Source organism: Melanotaenia boesemani, chromosome 11 (genome assembly GCF_017639745.1).
Source record: "Melanotaenia boesemani isolate fMelBoe1 chromosome 11, fMelBoe1.pri, whole genome shotgun sequence".
Lineage (NCBI taxonomy): Eukaryota > Metazoa > Chordata > Actinopteri > Atheriniformes > Melanotaeniidae > Melanotaenia > Melanotaenia boesemani.
The window spans coordinates 3531391-3556876 of NC_055692.1; the positions used below are offsets into that span (position 1 = coordinate 3531391).

Here is a 25486-nt window from a genome sequence, read left to right on the forward strand (position 1 = left end):
GTTGTGGGTGAAAATCCCAGTAAACACTCAGAGCAACAACCATGCCACGTTCAAAGTCACTTAAACCCTCCTTCTTCCTCATTCTGATGCTCAGTTTGAACTTCACTAAGTCATCTTCATCATGTCTACATGACTACATGCTGCCATGTGATTGGCTGGTTGGATATTTGTGTCAATGTTCATGTGGACCTGATAAAGTGGCTGCTGTGTTTGTATGATTGATGCTGTGACATTAGGCAGAAAGTGAGACAGAACAAAGGCAAAGTTGTTATGGTTTGGTCGTCCATGTCTTTCTTTAGGCATCAAAACTCACAGCTTAGCATCTTCAGTAGTTAACATGGTAACTGATCCGGCTCTCGTGCCCTGCAGACATTTCCTGCTTCAAACTGCTAAAAATAGCTGTTGTAGGGGTGGAAGAAAAATACAGAATTAATTGACTTGCTTTAAGCGAAGATAGTTGCTGCTTCATCTGCAAAAGGATCTCATTTATAATTACCACTTCAGTTTTCCAAGTGAACGAGCAGATCGCTAATTAAAGCTAAAGCCTCTGTGCTGCTCTAATCAGAAGCTTCAGCCTGCATTTTAACACGCTCTGGACTTGATCAGCTTTACTTTTTATTTCTGTTTGTCAGGTTAAACTGTGCGTTTACATAACATAGATCAGCTAACAGCTAATAATGGACAGCTGAATCCAGCAAGAAGCCGAACTTTGTGTTAAATCTTTAGACTGTTTTAAGCAACGGTTCTTCGGGCTTTCTGAACGTTACTTTTTTCTCCAGCTCTTTACAACCCAATCCTTGTACCTTTTTAGAGAAATGTTCTTTTTGGAATCATTCATACATAAAAAGCCATCAGATAAGAGCTGTCATTTTGCTTCCATTTCTTTAGTTGCATCTACAGAAAAGACGACGTGGATGAAAAGTGATGCAAAGCTGTGGATCAAGACAAAAACTGGACAAAAGCAGGGCCGGATGAAAATAATGTTATTGGACCACACAGTTTTCTCTATGCAGCGCTCTGCTTCTGTTTATGCCCTTAACTTCTACTAAAAATGATGACCCACTTTTATTTTCTGAACTATCCTTGCACTCAGGTTCCATTATGAGTGAAACTGCTTTGAGAAACAACTTTTATTCCCTTTCAGATTGCATGAAGACACAGGGAGGCAAGCATCTGAAAAACATCAGGCTTGAATTTCTTGAACGAGTCTCATTAACAGTTTCTATTGCAGAAGAAGCAGAAAAAAGGCATTATAGGATAATGTCTCATTTGAATCCAGCCCACAGGATGCCTGTTGTTCATTTATAACGGCAGCATACCTTTTATATGTACTTCAAAAATGGTAACTATGCTATAAAGAGAGACTCCGAGGGGCCAAATCAATACCGTTTTAGTTTTATATTCAGTTTTAGTCCGTGCAGTCAATAATCCCAGATGCCTGAGTTATCTTGTCTCCGGCGTGGAGCCATTTGTTCAGCGATCAGAGCGGGATCGCCTGCTGAGAGCTGGCAAGAGAAATGCTGATATGTGTTTGGTCTTAAAGTGATGTGACGTGAGAAGTGGTTGAGAGATGGCAGCACGAACCTTAGCTCTTTTCTTTTCTCTTTGTACTCTGGAGTTGGAGCTACTTCAGGAGACGGTGATGCACCTGGACAGATGCCATGTTTGGGAGATTTGTGTTGAAGTAAAGAAAAGCTTCTCTAAGGGCAGCAATATTCTCCCAGGCTGAGCTGAAGTCAGCGACTTAGAAATTTGCAAGCAGGCAAAAACTGTTAGAAGAGATGTCAAAATATTTGTTAAAGTGGTTTAAATGAGCCTGATGGAAACGTCCGCTCTCAGGGCTTTAAAAGAGCTGGTCATGGGGAGTACAGGTTTTTTTGTTTTGTTTTGTTTTTAGCAAAGTTAAGGACATTAGAGAAAGTCAAAATACTTCTAGAGTCATAGTAAAGAGATATTGAGATCATGTGGAGCACAACCAGTTCTTTGCCCCTAAGAACAAATAAAACCATCAAGGTTGCATCATTTGTCAGAGAGGGAGAAGAAAAGCTCAGACATCCTCCCACCAGGAACGGGACAGCTAGCTGTGGTCTGCGACTGGAAGATGCTTTTGGGAATTGATCGGCAGTTCTTTCCACTCGACATTAAATCCACCTTAAGCCAGAAATGCTCCTCTGGTCCCCTTCACTGAAGTCAGTGTACATCATAGAGCTGACAGCACCATGGAGGACTCCAGCTTTGCAGAGCTGCTGGAGCTGCTGACAGGCCAGCTAACAGGCAGCTAACAGGCCAGCTAACAGGCCAGCTAACAGGCAGCTAACAGGCAGCTAACAGGCCAGCTAACAGGCAGCTAACAGGGCAGCTAACAGGCAGCTAACAGGCCAGCTAACAGGCCAGCTAACAGGCAGCTAACAGGCCAGTTAACAGGCAGCTAACAGGCAGCTAACAGGCAGCTAACAGGCCAGCTAACAGGCCAGCTAACAGGCAGCTAACAGGCAGCTAACAGGCCAGCTGACAGGCAACTAACAGGCCAGCTAACAGGCAGCTAACAGGCAGCTAACAGGCCAGCTGACAGGCAGCTAACAAGCCAGCTGACAGGCAGCTAACAGAGCAGGCAGCTAACAGGCCAGCTAACAGGCAGCTAACAGGCCAGCTAACAGGCAGCTAACAGGCAGCTAACAGGCAGCTAACAGCGCTAACGGCTCAGACTGATACGTTCAGGACCACCTGGTTCACGTGTAGCTGAGGAGATTCAGGAGAGGAAAGTCTTCCACTTCAAAGACGCTGGATGGTCAAGAAAAGTGATTCAAGACCTCAGCAAAAACATGAACAGAAATGAAAACATGGCCCTGGCGAGTGCTCGCGGAATCAAAGCTAAAGGAGCTCCAAGATGTCCGCTCTTTCCACGGATAACACTGCAAAATATTTTTCTACACCAATGCTGGCTGGTGCAACGACGTAACAGTGATACAACGGCACTGTTCTCCCCTCCTGGAAACTTTTATTATCAACTGCAAACCATTCTACTCCCCACGTGAGTTTGCCTCCTTCATTCTGGTCGGTGTTTACATCCCGCCGGAGTGCAACGTGCAGGACGCACAGCGCGCACTCGCCGATCAGATACTGGAAGTGGAGCGGACCAACCCGGACTCTTTGGTTATTGTCCTCGGGGACTTCAACAAAGGCAAACTCAGTCAGGAATTGCCTAAATACAAACAGTTTATTAAATGTGCTACCAGGGAGGGGAACATTCTCGATCACTGTTACACTACCGTCAGTAACGCATATCACGCCGTCAGCCGCGCTGCACTGGGACACTCCGACCACAACATGGTCCACCTGATTCCTACAGACAGAAACTAAAACTTTCTAAACCTGTGGTGAGGACATCAAAGAAGTGGTCTAGTGAAGCTGCAGAAGACTTAAAGGCGTGTCTGGACTGCACTGACTGGGATGTCTTCAGGGCTGCTTCCACCAGTCTGGATGAGTACACAGAAGCTGTAACCTCATACATCAGCTTCTGTGAGGACTGCTGTGTACCAACACGCACCTGGGTGACTTATAATAATGACAAGCCCTGGTTCACATCCAGACTGGGACAGTTGAGGTCTGAAAAGGAAAAGGCTTTCAAAAGTGGCAACAGAGCAGAGTACATAGAGGCCAAGTACAGGTTCAGCAGGGCGGTGAGGAATGCTAAACAGCTGTACTCAAAGAAGCTCCAACATCAGTTCTCCTCTAACGACTCTGCTTCTGTCTGGAGGGGGCTCAGGCAGCTCACCAACTACAAGCCAAGAGCTCCCCCCGCTGCTAACGATCGACGTCTTGCCAACAACCTCAACGACTTCTACTGCCGCTTTGAAGACCACCTGGACAGCTCTCACACCTCCCCCCACCACACCTCACACCGGCTCCAGCCTACCAGCCCCTCCCCCACCACCACCACCACAATAGAGACTGTACACCTCTCACCATTACAGTGCCCCCTCCCCACATCCCCCCCACCATCACCTCTCTCTGTCCTTGAAAGAGATGTAAATAGGCTCTTCAAGAGACAGAACCCCCGCAAAGCTGCTGGGCCAGACTCCGTGTCTCCAGCCTGCCTGAAGCACTGTGCAGACCAGCTGTCTCCTCTGTTCACGGACATCTTCAACATCTCACTGGAGACATGCCATGTACCAGCATGTTTCAAGGCATCCACTATCATCCCAGTCCCCAAGAAACCAGGACCCACAGGACTGAATGACTACAGACCCGTCGCCCTGACCTCTGTGGTCATGAAATCCTTTGAGCGCCTGGTTCTGTCCCACCTCAAATCCATCACGGACTCACTCCTGGACCCCCTACAGTTTGCCTACAGAGCCAACAGGTCTGTAGACGATGCTGTAAATCTGGCCACTCACTTCATCCTCCAGCACCTGGACTCTGCAGGATCCTACGTCAGGATCCTGTTTGTGGATTTCAGCTCCGCATTTAACACGATCGTCCCGGCTCATCTGCAGGACAAGCTTTCACAACTCAACGTGCCCAACACCACTTGCAGGTGGATCACAGACTTCCTGTCGGACAGGAAGCAGCGCGTGAGACTGGGAAGCCACACTTCGGACTCCAGGACGATCAGCACCGGCTCCCCACAAGGCTGTGTTCTTTCTCCCCTGCTCTTCTCTCTGTACACGAACAGTTGCACCTCCAGTCACCAGTCTGTCAAGCTCCTGAAGTTTGCAGACGACACCACCCTCATTGGACTCATCTCTGGTGGGGATGAGTCTGCTTATAGATGGGAGATTGACCGTCTGATGGCTTGGTGCAGCGAGAACAGCCTGGAGCTCAATGCTTCCAAAACAGTAGAGATGATTATGGACTTCAGGAAGAGCACAGCCCCCCCCCTCCCCTGTCATCCTGCGTGGCTCCCCAGTGGACACTGTGGAGTCCTTCCGCTTCCTGGGCACCATCATCTCCCAGGACCTCAGATGGGAGCTGAACATCAGCTCCCTCATCAAGAAGGCTCAGCAGAGGATGTACTTCCTGAGGCAGCTGAAGAAGTTCAATCTACCACGGACAATGCTGGTCCACTTCTACACTGCCATCGTGGAGTCCATCCTCACCTCCTCCATCACCGTCTGGTACGCTGCTTCCTCTGCCAAGGACAGGTGCAGACTGCAGCGTATCATACGTTCTGCAGAAAAGGTGATTGGCTGCAGCCTTCCTTCTCTCCCAGAACTCTACTCCTCCAGAACCCTGAGGAGAGCAGGGAGGATAGCAGCTGACCCCTCCCACCCTGGACACCATCTGTTTGATCCTCTCCCCTCTGGCCGGAGGCTGCGGTCTATCAGAACCAGAACCTCCCGCCACAAAAACAGTTTCTTCCCCTCTGCCATCAGGCTTTGGAACTCACCTAAAGACTTACCTGACTGACAACGCATTAACACACTCCCCCTTCATTGGTCACTTCAATTTGTACATTTTTATTTTTATACTACAGACTGCACATTTCATTTAATGTAAATACACTACTTTACTCTTATTTATTTTTATGTACATAATTTTTATTTCCACTCTTATATAGTTTTTCAGTCTTAATGTTATATGTTCAGTTGGCTTGTTCATATCTTTATGGTTCATATTTATCTATTTATATGTAGGCACCGTCAAATCACAACAAATTCCTTGTAATGAAAGTTACTTGGCAATAAATCTGATTCTGATTCTGATTCTGATTCTGAAAATGGAATGTGTCATTTTCCACTTTCTTTCTCTCCTCTTCAACCTGAAGTCTGATTGGCAGCTGCTTTTGAACTGTTTTTTGTTGTGTTTACTCAGAATGGTTTTTAAATATGCAGCCAAAATGCAAATAGCGTGAAACAATAAAGGTCAGCATCCCATCTGTTCGCTTGTGCTGATTAAAGCTCAGATCTCTGCTTCTTCAGACTGGAGACGAAATGTAAACAAGGTTTTTTCCCAAGGGCCTGACTGACTTGTTGGTACAAGCACCTTCCAGCACCGTTTCTTTTAGAACAGAAAATAAGACCCTGAAAGTACAAAGAAAAGCAGTGTATGAGTAGCAACGTCATGAAGCAGGGAGTTAAAGGCGCAAGGTTTTATTTGTATTGGATAGAAATGAACAGGAGGTCAGACATTTTTCCAACATTCATGTTTTCTGGTAGTTTCTGTTGAAGCCCAAACAAAGTCAGAAGAGATGCTTTTATTGTCCCAACACCCCCAGCAGGCATGTCTTTAACGGTTGTCCTCACCTGTCCAAAGCATCTCTCTGCACCTGCAGAGCCCTGATGCTCCGCCTCCTGCTGCTGATGGTTGTCTCTGCACAGACACAACCCAGACGGCGTCTGATAAAACACCTCGCGGGGGTCTTTATCGCCGGGTTCATCTCTGGGTCTGTTTGTAGGTATCATGGTGGATGTGGGGGCAGAAAGAGATAGCGCTTATCTACAGGACGATAAGATCCCACTTTACAAAAAGAAAATACAAAAAACTGAATTGCATTTTTAATATTTGACATTGATCAGCAATTAATTTGGATTAATTAACTCATAAATAACATAAAAAACTTGGGTGTTTTTAGATTAAATGTCTTTATAGTGGCGTTAGGATGAATAATACATGTGTATAATTATTCTGTGCTCATCTTTACTTGATGCTCTCATCTGGAGAGACGGGGGGATTATAAATTAAGATCTTGTGCTACAATTAAAGCATGTTTCTGTCTGTGGGGCGACTGGATTAGATGAAAATATCAAACTGAGTACAAATATCTCACGATTTAAAAGGAATTAAGGACAAACATTTTTTAAATGTTTCGACTCGATGAAGATGAGCGGTGTGTTTTCTGAGGGGTTGGTCATATTGTTCTTTATGTTTGTTGTTTTTTATGTTTGTTTCTGACTGTGTTAAAGTGTTAAATGAAGACGCTGCAGTGATTTGGGGTGTAAAGTTATTGGTTAATTAGAGCAAAAAGTGGTAGGACGTGAAAAGCTTTTGCTTGTTTCTACGTTTTTTTTAACTCTAAAAGTTAAAAAGTAAAGTTAAATAAAATGTTTTTGTTTGTTTTGTTTACTGTTGTATTTGTAGACTATTGTATTTGCAATATTTTAAGCTCTTTTGCTTTTGTTCAAAATAAACTTTTTGGTTAAACATAATTAAATTAAATAATTTACAGTAGACAAAACATCCAAAACTGCATAGACAGACAGTAGGATGCAAATAGAAACAAACAAGGGTTAGGTATATAACCATATGTATTTATTATCCAAGACAAAGAAGAAAAAATAAATAAAAACAGGAAAAAAAGAAGTGTAATAAAAGTTAAATGAATAGCCAGGATAATGATAATAAAATAATCAAACAAAGGTCATTTAAATATTCAAGATGATAGTTGTAAGAGATAATAATAATAATAAGAATTTGTGCAGATGCATGCAGAGGTTGGTTTACGCGATGTCAAAATTATTGTATTACAAAGGTGTCCACCAGGGGGCAGAAGACAGGTTTAAGATCATTTTACCATAAAGTGATGCAATAGTTCTTTATTTATCAAATATGATACATTATGTGTTGATGAATTAACTTCCTTTTTTAAAAAAAAAATTTAATCTATGTGTTTTATGATTAATGTACGCCTTATTTTCTCTGTGCTATCCTGGCAGAGTGCAGCTCCGACTGCCAGCGCTGCACCGCAGACATCCAGACGGGCATCGGCAGCGTTTGTCTGTGGTGTAAAGCTCCGAGGACCTGGCTGCTGGGCGATCACTGTGTCTCTCACTGTCCTCCAGGCCGTTACAGCTGGCATGGAGCCTGCATCAGTAAGGACCCGCCCACCCTTTTACAGTACATTCAGCCCAGATACCCAGAGGTCAGACCATAGCCCAGTTTAATGTTTTATTCATTTGTTAAAGGTCTGTACAATGAAGTTCAGCTGTGACCTGTAGGCATCTGCTTCCCTTTTCTCTACTAACCTGGTAACAACAAGCAAAAAAGTCCCAAAAAAAGAGTCAAAACCAGGACCCTTCCAGCTGTGAGTCAATGACCACTGCACCACCAGCCCCTCATTAGATAGTCTCAATCCAGTCAGTTTGTAATAATAAAAAAAAAATAATAATAATAATGATAATAATAAACTATTATTTTTCCTGTTATGATGCTGATCCACCAACCTAATCATCAAATTTCTTCCCAGCTCACTGTTAGCTTTCTCAAACTCAGGTATAAAATATGTAAAGCTTCAAGAGATCAGAGGATTTGTTAAGTTTGAGGAAGCTGGTCTTCATGTCTGACCAGTTAAATCCACAGCAGAGGCTTGAGAAGGTCTTCCATTTCTTATCTTCTTCATTAGCATCCTCAGCAACACCTTCCGCATCATTAGCACCTCATTCCTCATCCTGCTGATTAGCATAATTATCACCATTCTTGTTATCACTCTCATCTGCATCCCCACAGTCCTCATTTACACCGTCATCATCCTCATTCATCTTATCATTCCTCTAATCATCATCAGAGCCTTCCTCGCTGTTACCGTACTCTTTGTTATAGAAGTAATCAACATTCTGTTCATCATCACATCCTCATGATCATCCTCCTCTAGGTTTAGTTTGAATCATTCATTCCTGTTCTTCTCCTAATCATTTAATTATCCATGTGCTACTCTTCAGATGGCAATCCTTCTTCTTCTTCTTCTTCTTCTTCTTCTTCTTCTTCTTCTTCTTTTCTTCTTCTTCATCTTTTTATTAATATTATTATTATTATTATTATTATTATCATACATCCTCATCCTCTTAACTACTGTGATCATTACCTGGAGTCCTTCTTATCTCATCAACCAGAGTTCTGTCTCTGTATTCTCCCTGTGCTGCTCAGCCTCGGTAGTTATGTCATCTTCCTCCTCTTGGCTTGTTAACATAACCATCCTCATCGTAGTTCAGCAGCATGTTAGTAGCCTACATCAGCGTCCACAGAGAGCTGCTGCAAAGCTGCATGCATACAGAAATCCAGAGTGTGGGGAGGAGGCTCCAGGGTGTAAGAGCAAAAGCTCGGGATGCTCATTTAGTTGAGCCCAAGACACACACACACACACACACACATACACACACACACAATAAAACATGCAAGCGAGAAAGAAATAAAAGCACCGTGATCAACAGCAAACACTTATTTCATCACTGACCTCAACATCAACATCACTGTTGAAGTATTTTTGGTAACTTCTCACTCGTCCTTGTGTTGATGAAGGTCTGACGGTGAATCAGTGTTTTTCTGGTGTTTCTGTCATTTCTGTGCTTGTACTTGTACTCAGAGCAGACTGCTTGTACTCAGAGCAGACTGCTTGTACTCAGAGCAGACTGCTTGTACTCAGAGCAGACTGCTTGTACTCAGAGCAGACTGCTTGTACTCAGAGCAGACTGCTTGTACTCAGAGCAGACTGCTTGTACTCAGAGCAGACTGCTTGTACTCAGAGCAGACTGCTTGTACTCAGAGCAGACTGCTTGTACTCAGAGCAGACTGCAAGCTGTGCATGTGTGCGGGTAGTAGAGAATGTGGCCTCAGAATTTCTTTTTTTTTCCTTGATAAATGCAAGTGAAAACTTAGCATATCTACTCATACACTCTGAATGTGACCTTAAAAGACTTTTTTCCATCAAGGACAAAGTATTTAATCAGTTTTGAGTCCATAGAACTCCTCATAATCCCACTGCTGATAGGTCATAGACAGTAGTATGTGTTGTCTCAAACTTAAGTTTAAGAGCATAGAAGCTATGCTACCATGCTTCAGTACACGTGCAGGGCTTATGCTAACTTGCATGGAAAATGTCTTTATGATGCCCAGAGAACCGTGAAAATTCAAAAGTACTTCACAGTATCTGCAGTTAACATATTTCAAATGTTGGGATTAAAGCTAGTTTGTTTCGCTACAGGCTGCTGCTAACGGGCTGATAATTAGCTTTTTTGCTAGTGCCTTCATAGTTTTAGGCAGTGAATGACTTTACGTCCCAGCTAACAGGTGACAGCTTGATGTGACGATGTTCCAGAGACTTTCCTTCCGACTTCAGAGCTGATTAGTGGGACATGCAGCGGTACACAGCGGTAGACAGCGCTAGCCTTAGTGGCTAGCACCAAATGTGCATCTAGCTCACCAGAAATCAGCTCTTATATCTTCATATAGGGGGGTAGGAAAGTCATGTGACTTCATGGCATTGTTCAAAACTACATTGATTCAAATATATCAAACTCCAAAATGGAGGACAAAGATGATGATCATGGGGTAAACCCGCTTTATTTTTCTTGTTAACTATGTTTTAGTCATTTTTTTTTGGGGAAAATATTGCTCTTTAAGTATTATTTTATGTATTATTTTTTAGAAATAACAATGTAAATTTACACAACATTGCTAAACAGGTATGAATGTCTGTGTCCTGGGAGACTCGTTGTGCAGATAGGGGTGCAAAACAGGGATAATCATTATCCCATATACTTAAGTTTTGAAACCTATACTCTAAATACTCATTACAGTTTTTAAAATTATTTTAAATGTGTATTACTGATTCATTCACCAGTGTATAAATGTTTTTAGGTATTTTTCTTAGTATTTTCTGACAGTAGAAGAAAGAGAGGCAGCATCAGTAGTTTTGTACCTGATGGTTTCTCTGATTCAGATGAAGGAAACTGAGAATAATTGTAGTTTGTAGTAGTGATTGGGGGGTGATTGTAAGTCACCACTTCCCTGTTCTGGCAGAGGAAGGTCGATGCAGGAACTATTAGACTGGACAGCCTGCAGAATCCCACTGGTGTAGCTCCAGAGAGAAGATGTTTGCTTAAAAACAGGAGTAAGATGTTTTATTTATTCAAAACTACATTTGTTTCCAGCGTTCAGTGTGTTTTATTCAGTTTCTTCTCCACTTTTGAGTGCACAACATCAAAGACAGCAGCTAATTAATTAATTGCAGTATGTTTTAAATCTTACACACTAAATATTTGAAAAATTAAAAAATGTTAAATTTATGCCCTAAATGGGCGACGAATCCTGGGACATACAAACTGTGAAAGAAACGCTAAAGAAAAAAAATTAAATTATATTAACTTAAAAACATAGAAAATACCTATTTTTAGATGTGCTTGTCATTTAAGGGCTAAACAAAGTTTCCCGTTAGGGACAATAAAAATGAGGTGAACTGCTGGAAACTTGGACTTTGCTTCATCCTGATGAAATGTCGCCATGTTTTTTTTCCCAGAATGCCATGCATCCTGTGAGACCTGCAGTGGGGCGGGGCCTCTCTCTTGTACGTCTTGCCCAGCCAACAGTGTGCTTTGGCCCTCTGGTTTTTGTGCTCCAAAGTGTCCCCTTGGTTACTATGGCAACAGACATCGGATCTGTCAGGGTAAGTGGGGCACAACCGCTGCATCTCAGTCAGAGAAAAGATTCTTTTTCTTTTAATCTTTCAGGCTTTGATGCATCAAATAGTAAAAATCTTTGCTGTCTTTATAGATGCTATTAAATATTGTACTAAACTCTCAGGCTACACAGCTGACGGGATTAAGTCTGAAGCTCTGCAACGTTCTGCTTTATGCCATACATGTATATGGGGTATCTTAATATTTCTTAGTGGATACCCAGACATTTTGGCCTTTAACCCATCAAATGAATAAATAAGAAACTTGAAGATTAGTTTTTGCAGAAAGTTGCAGAAGCTGCTGTCAAACACCCGGCCAGCTGAAGAAAGTGCTGAAGAATGATGGGTAACTTGCTCTGGAACAGAGTAAATCTGTTTATCTTCCCATTGTGAGAGCAGAACATTTAACAATGCTGAGAGTTCTGCTGTTGATTTAATTTAATTTCACCACAACTTTAAGTGATCTCTCACCGCGTCCCCAAAGATAACGTTCACCACTGTCCTGCCAGGTTTCAATAATGCAGGTCTGAACCCAGTTTTAGTAATTGCAGCATTTTCCTGTTTTATTTATGCTCGGCAATGATTTGAGAGTCCTGTAACAGAGCGAGATCCATGACTACAGGAAACATCATCCAGTGTGGCTGTCTGACCCTTACAGACGCACTATGCAACCTTCTGACCTTAAAACGTTGTGTCCAGGACTCGTTTGATGGCACAGTGACATTTATTGTGCACATTTCTGGAGCTGTCGCTGCCCAGCAGCTTCCCGAGAAACCGAACGATACAACTTTTAATTCCAGGACGCAGCATGATGTCGCAGCAAGTTAGCAAACATATATAAACATAACATAACATAACATAACATAATTTTCAACGCACACCGTGGCTGATTCAGCAAAGACAGAAGTAGTGTGTAGCTCTGTGGGGTAAACTGATGGACTGCTTACCTTTAGGTGATCTATGGAAGTTTTCCAGTTATTTCTATCCCATCCAGGAGGTTTACAATCCAGCCACTAAATGTAGTTTTATTCAGAGACTCTATCTGGTAAATCCACAATGATCCATGATAACAGCATTATTTATCACATTTCATCATAAAAAAATCACCATCACTACTTTGTTGCTAAGAGACCTCTATTTAGACCTGGACATGATGATGAAGCCGCTTCCTGTCAGAATTTCCACCAATCAGAGAGCTTAGATTGACGGTAACGTCCAATCAGGAGCAGCCAAAGATCAACCAGTGAGCAGAAAGTTAAACAAAGTTTTTACCAGGAGCCACGTTCAAATCCCGGCTCCTGAAGCCTTACCCTGCTTTGTTTGCTTGTTGGTTTGTCTGCAGCGTGTGACAGCCAGTGCCTGACATGTGACTCCCCTGGGGTTTGTACATCCTGTCGTGACCCGGCCAAGGTGCTGCTGTTCGGAGAATGTCAGTACGACAGCTGCGCCCATCAGTACTACCTCAACACCACCACCCGCGCCTGCAGAGGTACGTTGCCATCGCTATGAAAACAAGCTGCAGTGCTGCAGGGAGGCAGGCGCACGCACTGGATTAATAATGAGGCTTTATAGAGCACCCTTTATGATATTCATAAATTGCTCTCCATCCATATTGCATGTAGTGTAGAATGCCAGGATGAGTTTATAGGATCCATCAATCAAGTAATAAACTGTGGGACCAGATATGCAAAAGCCACCATTCTGTGTTTTTTAACTCAGCGTTACATCTTCCTCTGCACAGAGACGTTGATGGATGAGCCTCATGAGATGCACACAGTACTTCCGGTCATCCCGTTCATACCGCCAGAAATCTCGGTTTAAATATGTGTGAGGGTCATAAAGTCCAAAGGGATAATATAAAGTCATCTCAGGGCACTTTTCGCCATTTTATTCAGGTGAAGAAAAAACTAGAAGAAAAATGATTAAAATCATGAATTAAAAACTGAAGGTTGAGCTCTCTTTGCTCTGCGACCTGATGTGTTATCATCCTCAGTAAATTACTTCTCATCCAACATATTTATGAGAAATGTGCCCAAAATGACCACCAGTGACTCCCCCAGCCTATTAACCCCATCAGTGATGGTGGAGAAATGCAGCTTTTCTCCAGCATCTTCTTGTCCAGTCATCCACAGCCATGTTTCTATAAACTGGTCTCAAACATAGTTTTTTTCATTTGGTTTTCATTTCTTTTGTTCATCTTCTATTTTTAGATATATTGTTTGGATGTTTTTGTTCTGATTCTTTGCCGTCTTCTCGGTCTACCTGTATGTTTCCCGTCTGTATTGTACTCTCTCCAAACGTTGAACAGCCAACATGTTTTTGCCACACTCAGGCCATGTTTCCTGCCAGAACTCATTAAAATCTGTCATTTACCTGCATTTTAATGCAAATTACATGTTGATTCCTTTTGGTTTATTTACCTTAAAAAAACCTGAGGTCCCCCTTGGAGGATTTTGAAGACGTTGGCTGAACTGTCTGAAGTAAAACACCTCTAAGTTGGTTCTGCTTCACATTATCAGCGCTGACCTTTGCAGAGATAATGTTCACACATCGTTCTATGATCTGATGGAGGTTTTGAGTTGCATCATTTCAAAGCAATATTCATGTTCCTCCTGAAAGTGTCTGTTTTTGTAAGCAAGCCTGAAATTCTTTTCAGTTATGCTATGTGCCATCTTCATTCAATCTTCACCAGTAGCACATGATGATATTTATTTCAACAAATCTTACAAATGTTCCTTTTGTTATGATGTAAAAGTGTTAGAAAGACCTCGTGGTTGCAGAGTTGTGTTCATTTTATTATGGATGCGCAATTTTCCTGCAGAGACCTAGAAAAATGGCACAGGGCTCAAAAATGACCAAAACATTTATGTCAAATCTGTGGATTTATTTACTAAATAGAAGTGATGGATGGACATCCTTCCAGTCTGTCGTTGTTGTTGTTGTGGTTCAACAGACATCTGGCAGCATCTTTAGTTTAGAGCTAAATTTGTTGAAACCAGTGATGGAAACTTTTTTATGAACTTTTATTACACATAGACATGCAACACTTTTCTGATGTAGTTTTATTAAGATGAGCAAAAACAAAAAAGAAGCTTAAGACCTATAATCTGATGCATAGAGGAGGATCTACTGGATTTACATTATTATTATTTATTTTTTCATTCCTTTTCTTATTATTCATATTCATTCTTTCTTTTTTCGTAATATTATTTTGTTAGAAATAAATAGACAAATCATACATATAATAGTTTTTTTTTCTCTTAATTTAATCATATTTGCATAAATTTTGTTTTTATGTGTGACAGGAGTGTCAGTGTTCACATAATAATGCTTCATTATGACATAATGACAATATCTAGCATCAACTCATTCAAACTGCATCCTCCATTGATCAGTTTGCAGGATGGAGCCTCGTCGTGGACCATTTGCTCCATAAATCTGATTTCAGATTCAGATCTGGACCGTTCTACGCTCATGACGTTGAGTTGATACGTCTTTCTTTAAAAAAGAAACTTTGAACACACTTTGTCCTCTGGCCAGTTCAGATGTGCTTTTACAACAATGACTGCCACCTTTTCATTTTTCCAGAAAGAAATCTGACGTTTCTTAGCTAATTTCTTGCAGCTTGTTTCTGTCCGTCTGTTTTAAGCCTTGCAACTCGGCTGGCAGCAGCAGGTTTTGTCTGTTTGCAGACTCAGGCTTGGTTTTGTTATTGAGCTGAGCAGAATCAAACTCTGTTCACTAGCAGATTCACTACGATGTGTTAGAATAAGTTTTATCAGTTCAATCTAGCTTTGTTTTCTGAACAAAGTCAGCTTAAAGCATTTTTAAAGATAATGTTCAGTCCCAATTTATTGTAGTCCAGTTAAAACAAATCCATGATATGATCCACATCAGTCCAGTTTACTGTGTTCATATAAACCAGTTAATAAAAACAATGACCTCGCTAAAAAAAAACAACAGATTGCATCAAATTTTTCTTTAATTCAGTCCTCCATCCTGAACTGCACCAGGAGACAGTGGACCAGAACCAGGAAGGAAAACCTCCATCTTCCTGGACCGGTTGGGTGGAGAGGACGGAGTAAAGGGGTGAACCAGCAGCAGAACTCTAATTCAGGGATTCCTGTTGAGAAAGTAGAAGAGAAACACAAATGAATGAACAACAACGTCAGATGTTTCTACATGGAGAGTAAAGAGAGCAGAGAGGAGCCCGGTGCATCATGGGACGTCCCCCAGCAGCCTCGGCCTATAGCAGCAGGACTCAAGGATGGATCAGGGTCACCAAGCCAGACCTGCTATAAGATGAACTATAAGACTGAAGATGATCTGAAGGTAGAGAGGGGGTCTGATACCTGAAGTTAAACTGGGAGCTGGTTCCACGGAGAACTGGAGGTTCCATCAGTCATGACTATAAGACATGTCGGATTCCAGTGTGTGAAATCCCGTCATGCTGGTTTTATATTTTAATTCTCCTAAAGCTATTTTGATTCGCCACTCAGGCATCCTTTTATCACTGATTTGGTTCAATCTAATAAGATTTTTCCTGGTGTCAAGAACCCACAGGAACTGGTCCCTGAGGGGCCAACACCACTTCTCAGACCTGTTTCCGGATAAGCCCTCCTCTGAGGCAGCCAGCAGGGCCTCCCACAGAGGCAGGTGGTTTCAGCCATCCACCCCATGACGCTGTGTTTATCCCCCGAGCAAACTGCAGCCGCTACTTGAACCTTGGTTGAACCCAGTGAGGAAAAAAGCAGCATCACTGCCGCCTGCTCTCTGAAAGGCTGGAAGGGCTTTAAGGAAACTAGGAGGGCTTTGCTGAGCTGAAACTGGAGTCACAGGGGAACATTTGAACCTCTGTGAGAAAATCTGGACTTCTTAAACTAACCTACATTGGTTTTGGCTGCTCTGTCATCAGTTTGTAGCTCAATATACAAATTTATTATCTTAATTTATTTATCTTGTTGGCTTTGGGTGATGAAATTCAACTGTAAAACACCAGTGGTTGGAATGGATTTAACCATTAATAAACCAGTAATCAATTATTAAAATTGCCAAAGAAAAATTGTGCTGATTGTTAGTAACTACGTGGAAATAATTTAATGGTTTAACATGAAAAAGCCTCTTCTTATTGTTTAAAATGGCCTGCAAAGCAGAATCTGAGCCTGCACGTCATGGCTTTTTTTAATCAGTGTGTCGCTGCTGCTGGAATCTCAGGCAAAACCAGAGATCTTCATTTGTCCTAAGTGTGTTTGATTTCTGTGCCAGTATTAATGCAACACACCAGATATGCAGGTGAGAAACACCAGTGGGTTTACTTCAGTCCCGTGCTGAATAAAGAGATGCATTTTCTTTTTCCTCTCCTCCATTCTGCTCTCATTTTTAAATTCCCTTCACTTCCAACCCCGATGTCCCAACACTCCTCCTTTTTTTGCCCTAATTTTTCTGTTTTTTCTCTTCCTTTTTGCCAGAGTGTGACTGGAGCTGCAACGCCTGTCGAGGCCCTCAGCGAACGGACTGCCTGCAGTGCATGGAGGGATACGTGCTGCAGGACGGCGTGTGCAGGCAGGGGTGCTCCCTCGGCTCTTACCTGGATGGAGACAGATGCCTCGGTCAGTGCAACACAAAGCTGATAAGCAGATCAATGCAAAGCTGCTCATATTCATGCTTCTTTGTCCACTTGAAGCCGATTTTACAGAAATGTTTTTATAACCTAACCCTGATTGAAGCAGTTAATGAAGAGCAGGGAGGTTTGGTTAGCATCCGGTTTCATTGGGTAAAACATCAGGATTGTCCACCCTCTGGCATGCGCACAGACATCTCACAGATCCCAAAATATGTAAGTTTCATCAGGCTCTGAACAAGATTTACAAAACCAGAAGCAAACGAAGCCAAAGTTCTGCTGCACATTTGAAAAACATAAATTCTGTATTAACTTTGCTGTCTGGCCTCCAAAACTTCTGTTTACTGGAATAAAACCACATTTACTAAAAAAAATAACAACTTCTTTTCCCAGAGTCCTTTGAAAGCAGTTTCCCATCTAAAATAATTAGTTTCTGCCTGGTTACATGGATTTGATTGGACGAAGACAGGTGTCAGTCACAGAAATCTCCTTCCTGTGAGATGGATGTAAACATGGTGACCTCAATATAAATCTATTGAATTTCATTATTAAATAGATGATAAAATCATGCAAATCAGCCGATTGAACCAGAGTAACGATTCTGGTGAAGAGAAAATCCCTCATGGTTTCCTATATTCCATCCTGAATTACTTCAACACAGCAGCATCTTGGTGACGCTTCCACCTCCGATGAAATCTCACAGATATTACCGTAATTTTCCTCCTAAGATGCTTTACACACAGTTGGCAATTATAGAGACATAATCAATAGTTTTTGCATAATGTTATTTTAGAGCAGAAACCCCCACAGAAAGGGTCAGAGAGCCCTTCACAGCTGTGAGTTCTGATTATCTTTCTATAAGCAATAACGTCTTCTGAGGAACTTAGAGGCTCATAATAAACCCTAAATGTCTCCCAAACTTTGTCATAACATTCAAACATAATCAGGTTTCAGTAGATGTTGTGCTAGTTTGTTTCGGTGTAACTTCTGTGTTTAATCCAGTCATTGGGCTTGTGTGTGTTGGTGGGATTCAGGCTGCGACGATCACTGCTCGGAGTGTCGGGGTCCTGGACTGTGCCTGGAGTGCCAGCCTCCTTACGCCACTCTGCAGGGACAGTGCATGCTCGAATGTGGCAGAAACTTTTACCTGGATGCTTCTTCAAGAATCTGCACGTGTAAGAAGTCGATGAGAGTTGGTTTGTTTAATAAAACTGAAAACGAGACAGAATAAATGAGAAACCTTCCCTCTGGTCTTCATCCTCAGCGTGCTCATCCGACTGTGTGCTGTGTGAGGGGGTGGGGCTCTGCAAAGCCTGTCGGGATCAAACCTACCTCATGGAAGGCTACTGCACGCCCGACTGTGGACACGGATATTATGCAGATCAGAAGACCAGAACCTGCCATGGTAATAATAACATTTAAGCAACTTAAGCTTTCCTACCTGCTGGAGTCTCAGGCTGAACGGCTCCAACCGACGTCCCTCCAGGACAGATAATTATATGCACTTTAACTTTCCTCATTAGCAGAGTCTCCTTTTGACTCCTGTACCAACTAGTTAGCTTGTTAGTGTTTATTTTTAAGATATGAAATATTCATAAAATCTGGGAAAAAATGTTCTGCATTTTTTTAAAACTTATTAAAACTTGATACCAAATAAATGTTCACATACACAGGGCTCTGTGTATTACATAACACCAACATTACTGTAAAACGGTCTAATTAAGATGTGTGCATGAATAATGCAGATGACCAGAAGATGTCCCATAACATCCACATGGCTTGTTGCTAAGCAACAGGGTAGTTAACCAAAGCTTGCAGCACATACGCTAACGGTGAAATCCCACAGCCGCGTCCAGCATGACTGAGTTTGAGAGGTTGTTAAATGTTAACGTCCACTCAGAATTCATCCCGCCGACAGTGTGACCGGCTGAAGGAGCTTCTGTGGAGGCTTCCGGCCGAAGTCTGTCAGGAACAGTGAAACAGTACTTCCTGTTCGGGAAGTACGTTTAAGTTCTGGTTCATGGTTGGTAAATGTATGAGAAATTCTGAAAGAAGGCTGTCCGTCTACGTGCAGGCAGAAAAGCTTTAGAACAAGCTGAAACACACACACACACAGGCCTGTTGTAGAAAATGCTCAGAAGACACAGAAGTACATTCACATTCAGGTAGTAACAGCAGGTTGTTGCATGTGTGTTGTGGGACGGCTGTAGCTCAGGAGGGTCTGAAGGTCGGTGGCTCCCCAGCTGCCTCGGTCCCGGTTCCAGGACACAGCAACAGGCCGTTGATCGGTGAAGGTGGGCTCCATTTACTTAATGACATTTAAATTTTAGATTAGGAATTCAATATTTGGCCCATTTTGAGTCAGACTGGGGACTGAATACCATTAAAAAGAAGTATTTTCTACTTGAATAGAAAAAGAAAAAATGAAAAACTTTGCTGACACCTAAATTGGATCCGGCTGAAATCAGCTGTGCCAGATACAAGAGAAAATAGAAGATTTAATCCAGACAAAGCAAAGTCAGTTTAGTAAATTTGGTGAACGGACCACCGGGACCCGCCGGGTCTGCCACATGTCAGCGTGTCCTTGGGCAAAACACTGAGCCCCACATTGCCTCTGAAGCATCCGTCAGCAGTGTCAATGTGTGTGTGATACACAAAGTTCAGTTCAATTCAGCTTCATTTGTACAGTAGAAGTATTTCTTTATTGCAGACTTGTGGTCCATAGTAAAAAGAAACAACAAACAGACAAATAACATGCACAACATGGACATAAAAATACAATAAAAGGGTCCTCAATCTTTTAAAAGGCAATTATACCAGTGTCTCCACAGATCAGAGAAATAGCGGATGGCACTGTGTTTAATATTTGTTAACAATAGAATCATCATATTTTCTGATGCATTCAAACGACACATAAATTTAAACATTAGATGCCTTAGAAGAGCTTGTAGTGTGTTCACTCTGAGTCATGAACAGTTCGCTAGCACCAGTCCATCTGTGCTTTTTTAACAGAAGCCTCAGAGCATCATTATAGGCAACTTTCAGTCTTTGTAGGCTAGAGTTTTTAAAGTTCACCCACAGATGAGCTGTGTATAGTGGGGTACAGTAAGCTCCAAACAAAGTTACTTTCACTCCAACAGAACAAGAGCCAAACCTACGAGACAAAACATCGGCCTGTGCATACGACATTCTGCACTGCCCATACATGTCCTCATCGTCTGATAGAGAATCAGTCAGAATATGTCCAATATGTACAGCACAGATTCACAACAAAGTCATCTCAAAACATTTTTACAGATAGAATCCGGTTTTATCCAGTTCGTAGTCCAGCTAGATGATCCACATTAGTCCAGTTTATAACAAACCAAGCATGACCCCACCAAGGAAGCCTACAGGTTGCATAAAATCTTCTCTTTAGTTCAGTCCTCCATCCTGAGCTGCACCGGAGGTCAAATTTAAGCTGGTGGCCATTAATCTGTAGAGGAGAGTAGTGCGTGATAAGCTGCATTCAGATCAAGCAGGAGGAGAGTAGGAATCAGCTGCCAGGTCCATCGGATCATAAGATTTAAAGAAAATATTGAGATTTTTTTCCGTTTTATCTTATTATTGAAGTTTATTTCATTTATTGCAAATGTTCCCAGTTTTCCACTTTTTCTTTTAAGTTAAAACATAAACTGAATGAACTAAACTCATTTTTAAACATGTGCGATGGTTAAATGGCTATGACAGTGAATTTAGAGGGACAGAAGTCTGCCATTAAACGTGTAACTAGAATCATTTAGATCAGGGCTCAGTTCGGTCCTACGAGGTAACTGCAGGTTTTCAGTGTAGGGAAACATTAAAAACCTGCAGGACTGCGGCTCTCGTGGGATCGAACTGAGCAGCCCTGGTTGAAACTTTACTAATAAATCTTTATGAAGACAGAAAGGAGCCTTGTCTGCAGAACTGGGCCATTTTTTCCTCTGTCATCTTCATATTGTGGGTGTGAACCTGCAGGCTGCGACGCCGAAGGCAAACTGTATCCACGAGACGATTCATGAAACGTAACCAAGCAAAATTCTAATCAGGAAATATGTGAACATGCACCATTAGAGATAAATGCATCTTTCCTGTGAAATGCTGAACATTTTTAGCCTCCAGGCTTCAACTCTTTTAATTCATTAAATAAAAAAGCAAAGAAATGTTCCTCTTTTATTCTGTTTTTGCACCGACGGAAAATAAGTTGTGAAACTTTAAATTTGTTCTCATTTGTGAGGATGATAACATGGTAACGTTGGAGATTTTAGAGCGCCTGCTGGCATCATTGGAGGAGACCTAATCAGATTAAAGCGTGGCGTCATAAAAGACCTGATGGTTAAAAAGTTCTGTAACTTCCAATTAAAGCAGCTTCTAAAATGCCAAGACGAAGATCTCACAGCAGTTTCTCCCACACATGCAGTAACTATTACTCTTTTACTTTTTTATTTTGCAGCCGCCACTCCAGCCTGATCCAGCTGTAATTTTACTGAAGTCCTCAGGATGTAGTAATTGCAGTAATTAGAGGCTTTTTTTACTCTGTTATGAGAGCTTTTTGTCTTTTTGTAATTTTATTGAGCACAAATTTTAAATGTGAATTTTAAAGTGCACTTTAGGAAACATGTAATGTTTTGCTTTATCGTACCATTAATGAGCATTTCTGCTCCGTTATTTTCTGTCTGGATCAACCGTTGATGCTTTTATCCAGTTTATGCCATCAGTAAAAAAATCTGCATGATTCACTAAAATGCAGCATGTTCTGCAGGTGAAGGTTCATCATCAGTGGAATTGAGGTAATCTGTATTTTTATCTTTAACCGCTCATTCAGTGAACACCCACGCTCCCACGCTCCACGTCAACGGTTCCCTGCTGGTTCCCCTCGGTGGGGTCGCCCCCCTGCAGCCCACCCTGCTGCAGGTGAAGGACCCGGACGGTCCTTCCCAGTGGCCGGTCTTCCAGCTCGTTCATGGGCCGAGTAACGGACAGCTGGTCCTGCTCCCAGAGGAGGGTGGAGAGAACCGGGGAAGACGAGAACTCAGCGATGACGACACCTTCACGTGGGAGGAGCTGAGGCTGGCCCGGGTCCGATTCATACACCAGAGAGATAAAGCCAGGTCAGTGGGCGGTGTTCATAGGAGGTTTTAAGAAAAGTCCAGCAGAAGAGAGCTTATATTGTTTTTTGGCTAAAAGAGATTTAGATTTAAGAAAATCATTAGTTGATTAGTTACTATGGAAACATATTTCTAAACTGTTTTCTGGTAAATGCACAGTGATGATGGTATACTAACACATTAAAGGGGTAGTGCACCCAAAAATGTGATTTTTGAGCTGTAAACAACACAGTATTACTTCATCGTGATGAAAACCAAATATACTGTTGATAAAATTTGTATTTTTTAAATTTATTTTAAAAAAGGGATTTTGTGGATAAAAAAAAATGGCTCATAGCGCCCCCTACAGGGTAAAACCAGGTTATGTTTTTTATGACAGAGGGGTTACTACGTCATGAGAAAATTATAAAAACCCCACAGCCCCTCCCTCCAGATGCAGGTAGGCGGGTCCTCACCTTGCAGGCATAGAAAGCCACGCCCACCAACGCGTATGAAGGGATGTGAACTTATCTGGTGTAGTTCTGTTCATGTTGTGAGCTGAGCTGCTGTCTGTCAATTATTTCTGCCTGTGGATCCTGACCCGCCCACTCTCCGCCCCCTGATCACCCCACACCTCCCACCCCACCCCACACTTCTCCCCGCCCCTGCAGTTTCAGGCAGTTTTCAAATTCGGCAGTGGGTGGAGTTACGCAGAAAGTTGGGAAGAAGTTAAGTATTAAAAAAATAATAATAATAAAAAATCATGAATAATTTTTAAATGATAATTTCTTGCTGTAAACAACTCCAGGTAAACGTTTCTTAAACATATGGACAAATAAAACCAGACTGGTGTGAATAATGAAGCAGTGAAATGTGTTGTGTGTGTACATCTGGTGTGTACATGTTGTAATACTATGAGTTAAACTCTAAACTCTGAGAATATAAAAGTATAAATAAAGATATAAGAAAACAAACAATAATAAACAACCATGGTGATAAACTTGTATTTGCAATAACATTAATAAAACTTGTATTGATAGCTAGAATAATTAGAAAAATAGCACCACTACTATTACTATTACTACTACTACTACTACTGTTACTAAAATACCAATATCGCTATAGTTACCACTGTTACTACTATTACTCTTATTTCTATTACTACTGTTACTGCTACTACTATCACTGTTTCTTTTACTTCTATTACAGCTATTACTGTTGATGACTACTATGACTATTATTACCTCCATTACTCTTATATTACTATTGATATTATTACTATTAACTGTTTGTTGGCTTGTTTACTTACAGTGTGAGCTGTGAGCTGGTTGGTGTGTAAGTGCACCATCGTCACGTCATTTACTGGAAAACTGTTTTAAAACTACATGTTTCTTATGAAGAAAAAGAAAAAGTGGAATTTAAATGAATATTTGAGTTGTGACACTTTGTTTGACCCTCTGAATATTTGCCGTATTTAAACTTGACCTCACTCCTCATCTTCTTCCTCTTCATCCATAAATGTCAACATTCCTCATTTTTTCTGCTCCAGCGTCGACTGATTCATATTCCCTCTTAGCTGTAAAGTCATTTCTATTAACCTACACACGGACTGCAGACACCCGTCCATTAGCTTTTAGTTAATGTGGTCGTATTTGCATATTGTGAATTTTCCTGCTTTTGAGCCCAGTCTGATTATGCAGAGAGCACTTGGTGGCAGGGATCAAAGTGATTGCGTTGGACGGCTTCGTGCAGCCTCCCTAAAGCCTGTTTTGAACAATAAAGCTGCTCTGAGTTTTTCTGCAATCAGTCTGTGACATTTTGTGCTCACGGCCAGCGTCCGATCATCCAATCACAGACCACACGTAACTCAGCTGGTGCGGCTTAAATGGCTGCATGCCAATGAATTAGCTAAATATGATCCATGCCTGGTTTAAGCCATTAGATTAGACTAAGCCTCCAAATGATATTAAATCTGATTATTGTGGCCATATTTTTCTAATTATTTCATGTCGGGTTGCAGATTTGAATGTGTGAATGACATTTTTGAACCTTTAAAGATGTTAAATATGCAAATGTCCTTACTCTGCGTTTATTTAATGCTTCATACTCTTTCACTGATGTTGTTTTCATGAACCACCTTTTGTGCTTTTCACCTCAAACTCAAGTACACAAAGAGTTGTGAGTAAAATGTTGAAAAGAACTAAAACATTGTCGAGTTCAGGTCGTCTTCTTTTTATTTGGCCGTCTAGAGTGAGAAATTCTGACCCGAGGTGACCAAACTTTAGCATACGGCTGTATCTTATCTTTTCTTAACTGAGAAAAGACAAAATATAGACCCATGATAATGTTATTGAAAAAAAGTGAGATTCAAACAGCTTTATTTTTATTTTATTTTTTATTTTTTTTAAAGAAATTTCATGTAAGAAAAATGACACAAATGTTATTAAACATATATTTAAAATCTGAGCAAAGGAACAAATAGAGAGTTTATCAGAAAAAAGTCCCAGAGCTTTGATGTCAGATTTTCTGCTTTGATTCTATCACAAAGTTTCCAGGATCGGATTCACTGCAGATGAAAGGTGATTTTTTTTAATGCAGCCTTGAGACACGAGTGGAAAAGCTTTAGATCTGTGGGCTTGTGTGTGTTTATGAAAGCTGGAAAATAAAATTTATTCTTTGTCTCTTGACCCTGAACATTTATTACTAAAGCAACAAATAAAAATATCTTCCTTTGAAAAATTAAAAGTGTGTGTGTGTGTGTGTGTGTGTGTGTGTGTGTGTGTGTGTGTGTGTGTGTGTGTGTGTGTGTGTGTGTGTGTGTGTGTGTGTGTGTGTTTGGGGGTGTTTGGGGCTCACTACCCTCTGATCTGTCGGGGATGTCTCCCACAGGGAATGGTGGGAGGAATAAATGTGATGTGGGTGTGGGAAAGTGGGTGTTCATGGATACGGCACTGAGGCCGTGAGTGAGGGGTTACAGGATGGATAGATGGGGGTAAGGGTGAGTGGATGGAGGGTAGGGGGAGGAAGGGGTGATTGTGGAGGAAGGGGGGGAGGGTGTAGGAGGATAGGAAAGTGGTCGATGGTTCCTGGGGTGTGGAGCTGGAACACTGGGGTGGGTGTGGAAGAAAACAAACATTCAAAACTCACTGACCAGGTATCCACACAGGCGGTAAGAAAGGGACGGGAACAGGTGGAGAGAACAGAAGAAACCAAATAAAGAGAAACCAGATAGAAAAACCGACACATCACTGTAAGTCTGAGGCAGAACGCATGCAAAGGACAATGAACAAACACGACTTCAGCATCTGATCAAACCCCACACAAAACAACAACTCCTAGTGCACCCCAAAACCAAGATCCACCACGACAATA

General features: G+C 41.8%; 1 protein-coding gene across 1 annotated transcript in view; it reads left to right on the plus strand.

The window, feature by feature from the left end:
• The window catches only part of fras1 (Fraser extracellular matrix complex subunit 1), a 290358-nt gene that overhangs the window by 170008 nt on the left and 94864 nt on the right, over window positions 1-25486 (plus strand). The window contains exons 20-26 of the mRNA XM_041998958.1: window positions 7656-7811; window positions 11231-11377; window positions 12732-12878; window positions 16858-16998; window positions 18044-18184; window positions 18274-18414; window positions 21853-22138. Coding sequence (XP_041854892.1) covers window positions 7656-7811; window positions 11231-11377; window positions 12732-12878; window positions 16858-16998; window positions 18044-18184; window positions 18274-18414; window positions 21853-22138 — 1159 coding nt within the window. The remainder of the gene's footprint in view (window positions 1-7655; window positions 7812-11230; window positions 11378-12731; window positions 12879-16857; window positions 16999-18043; window positions 18185-18273; window positions 18415-21852; window positions 22139-25486) is intronic.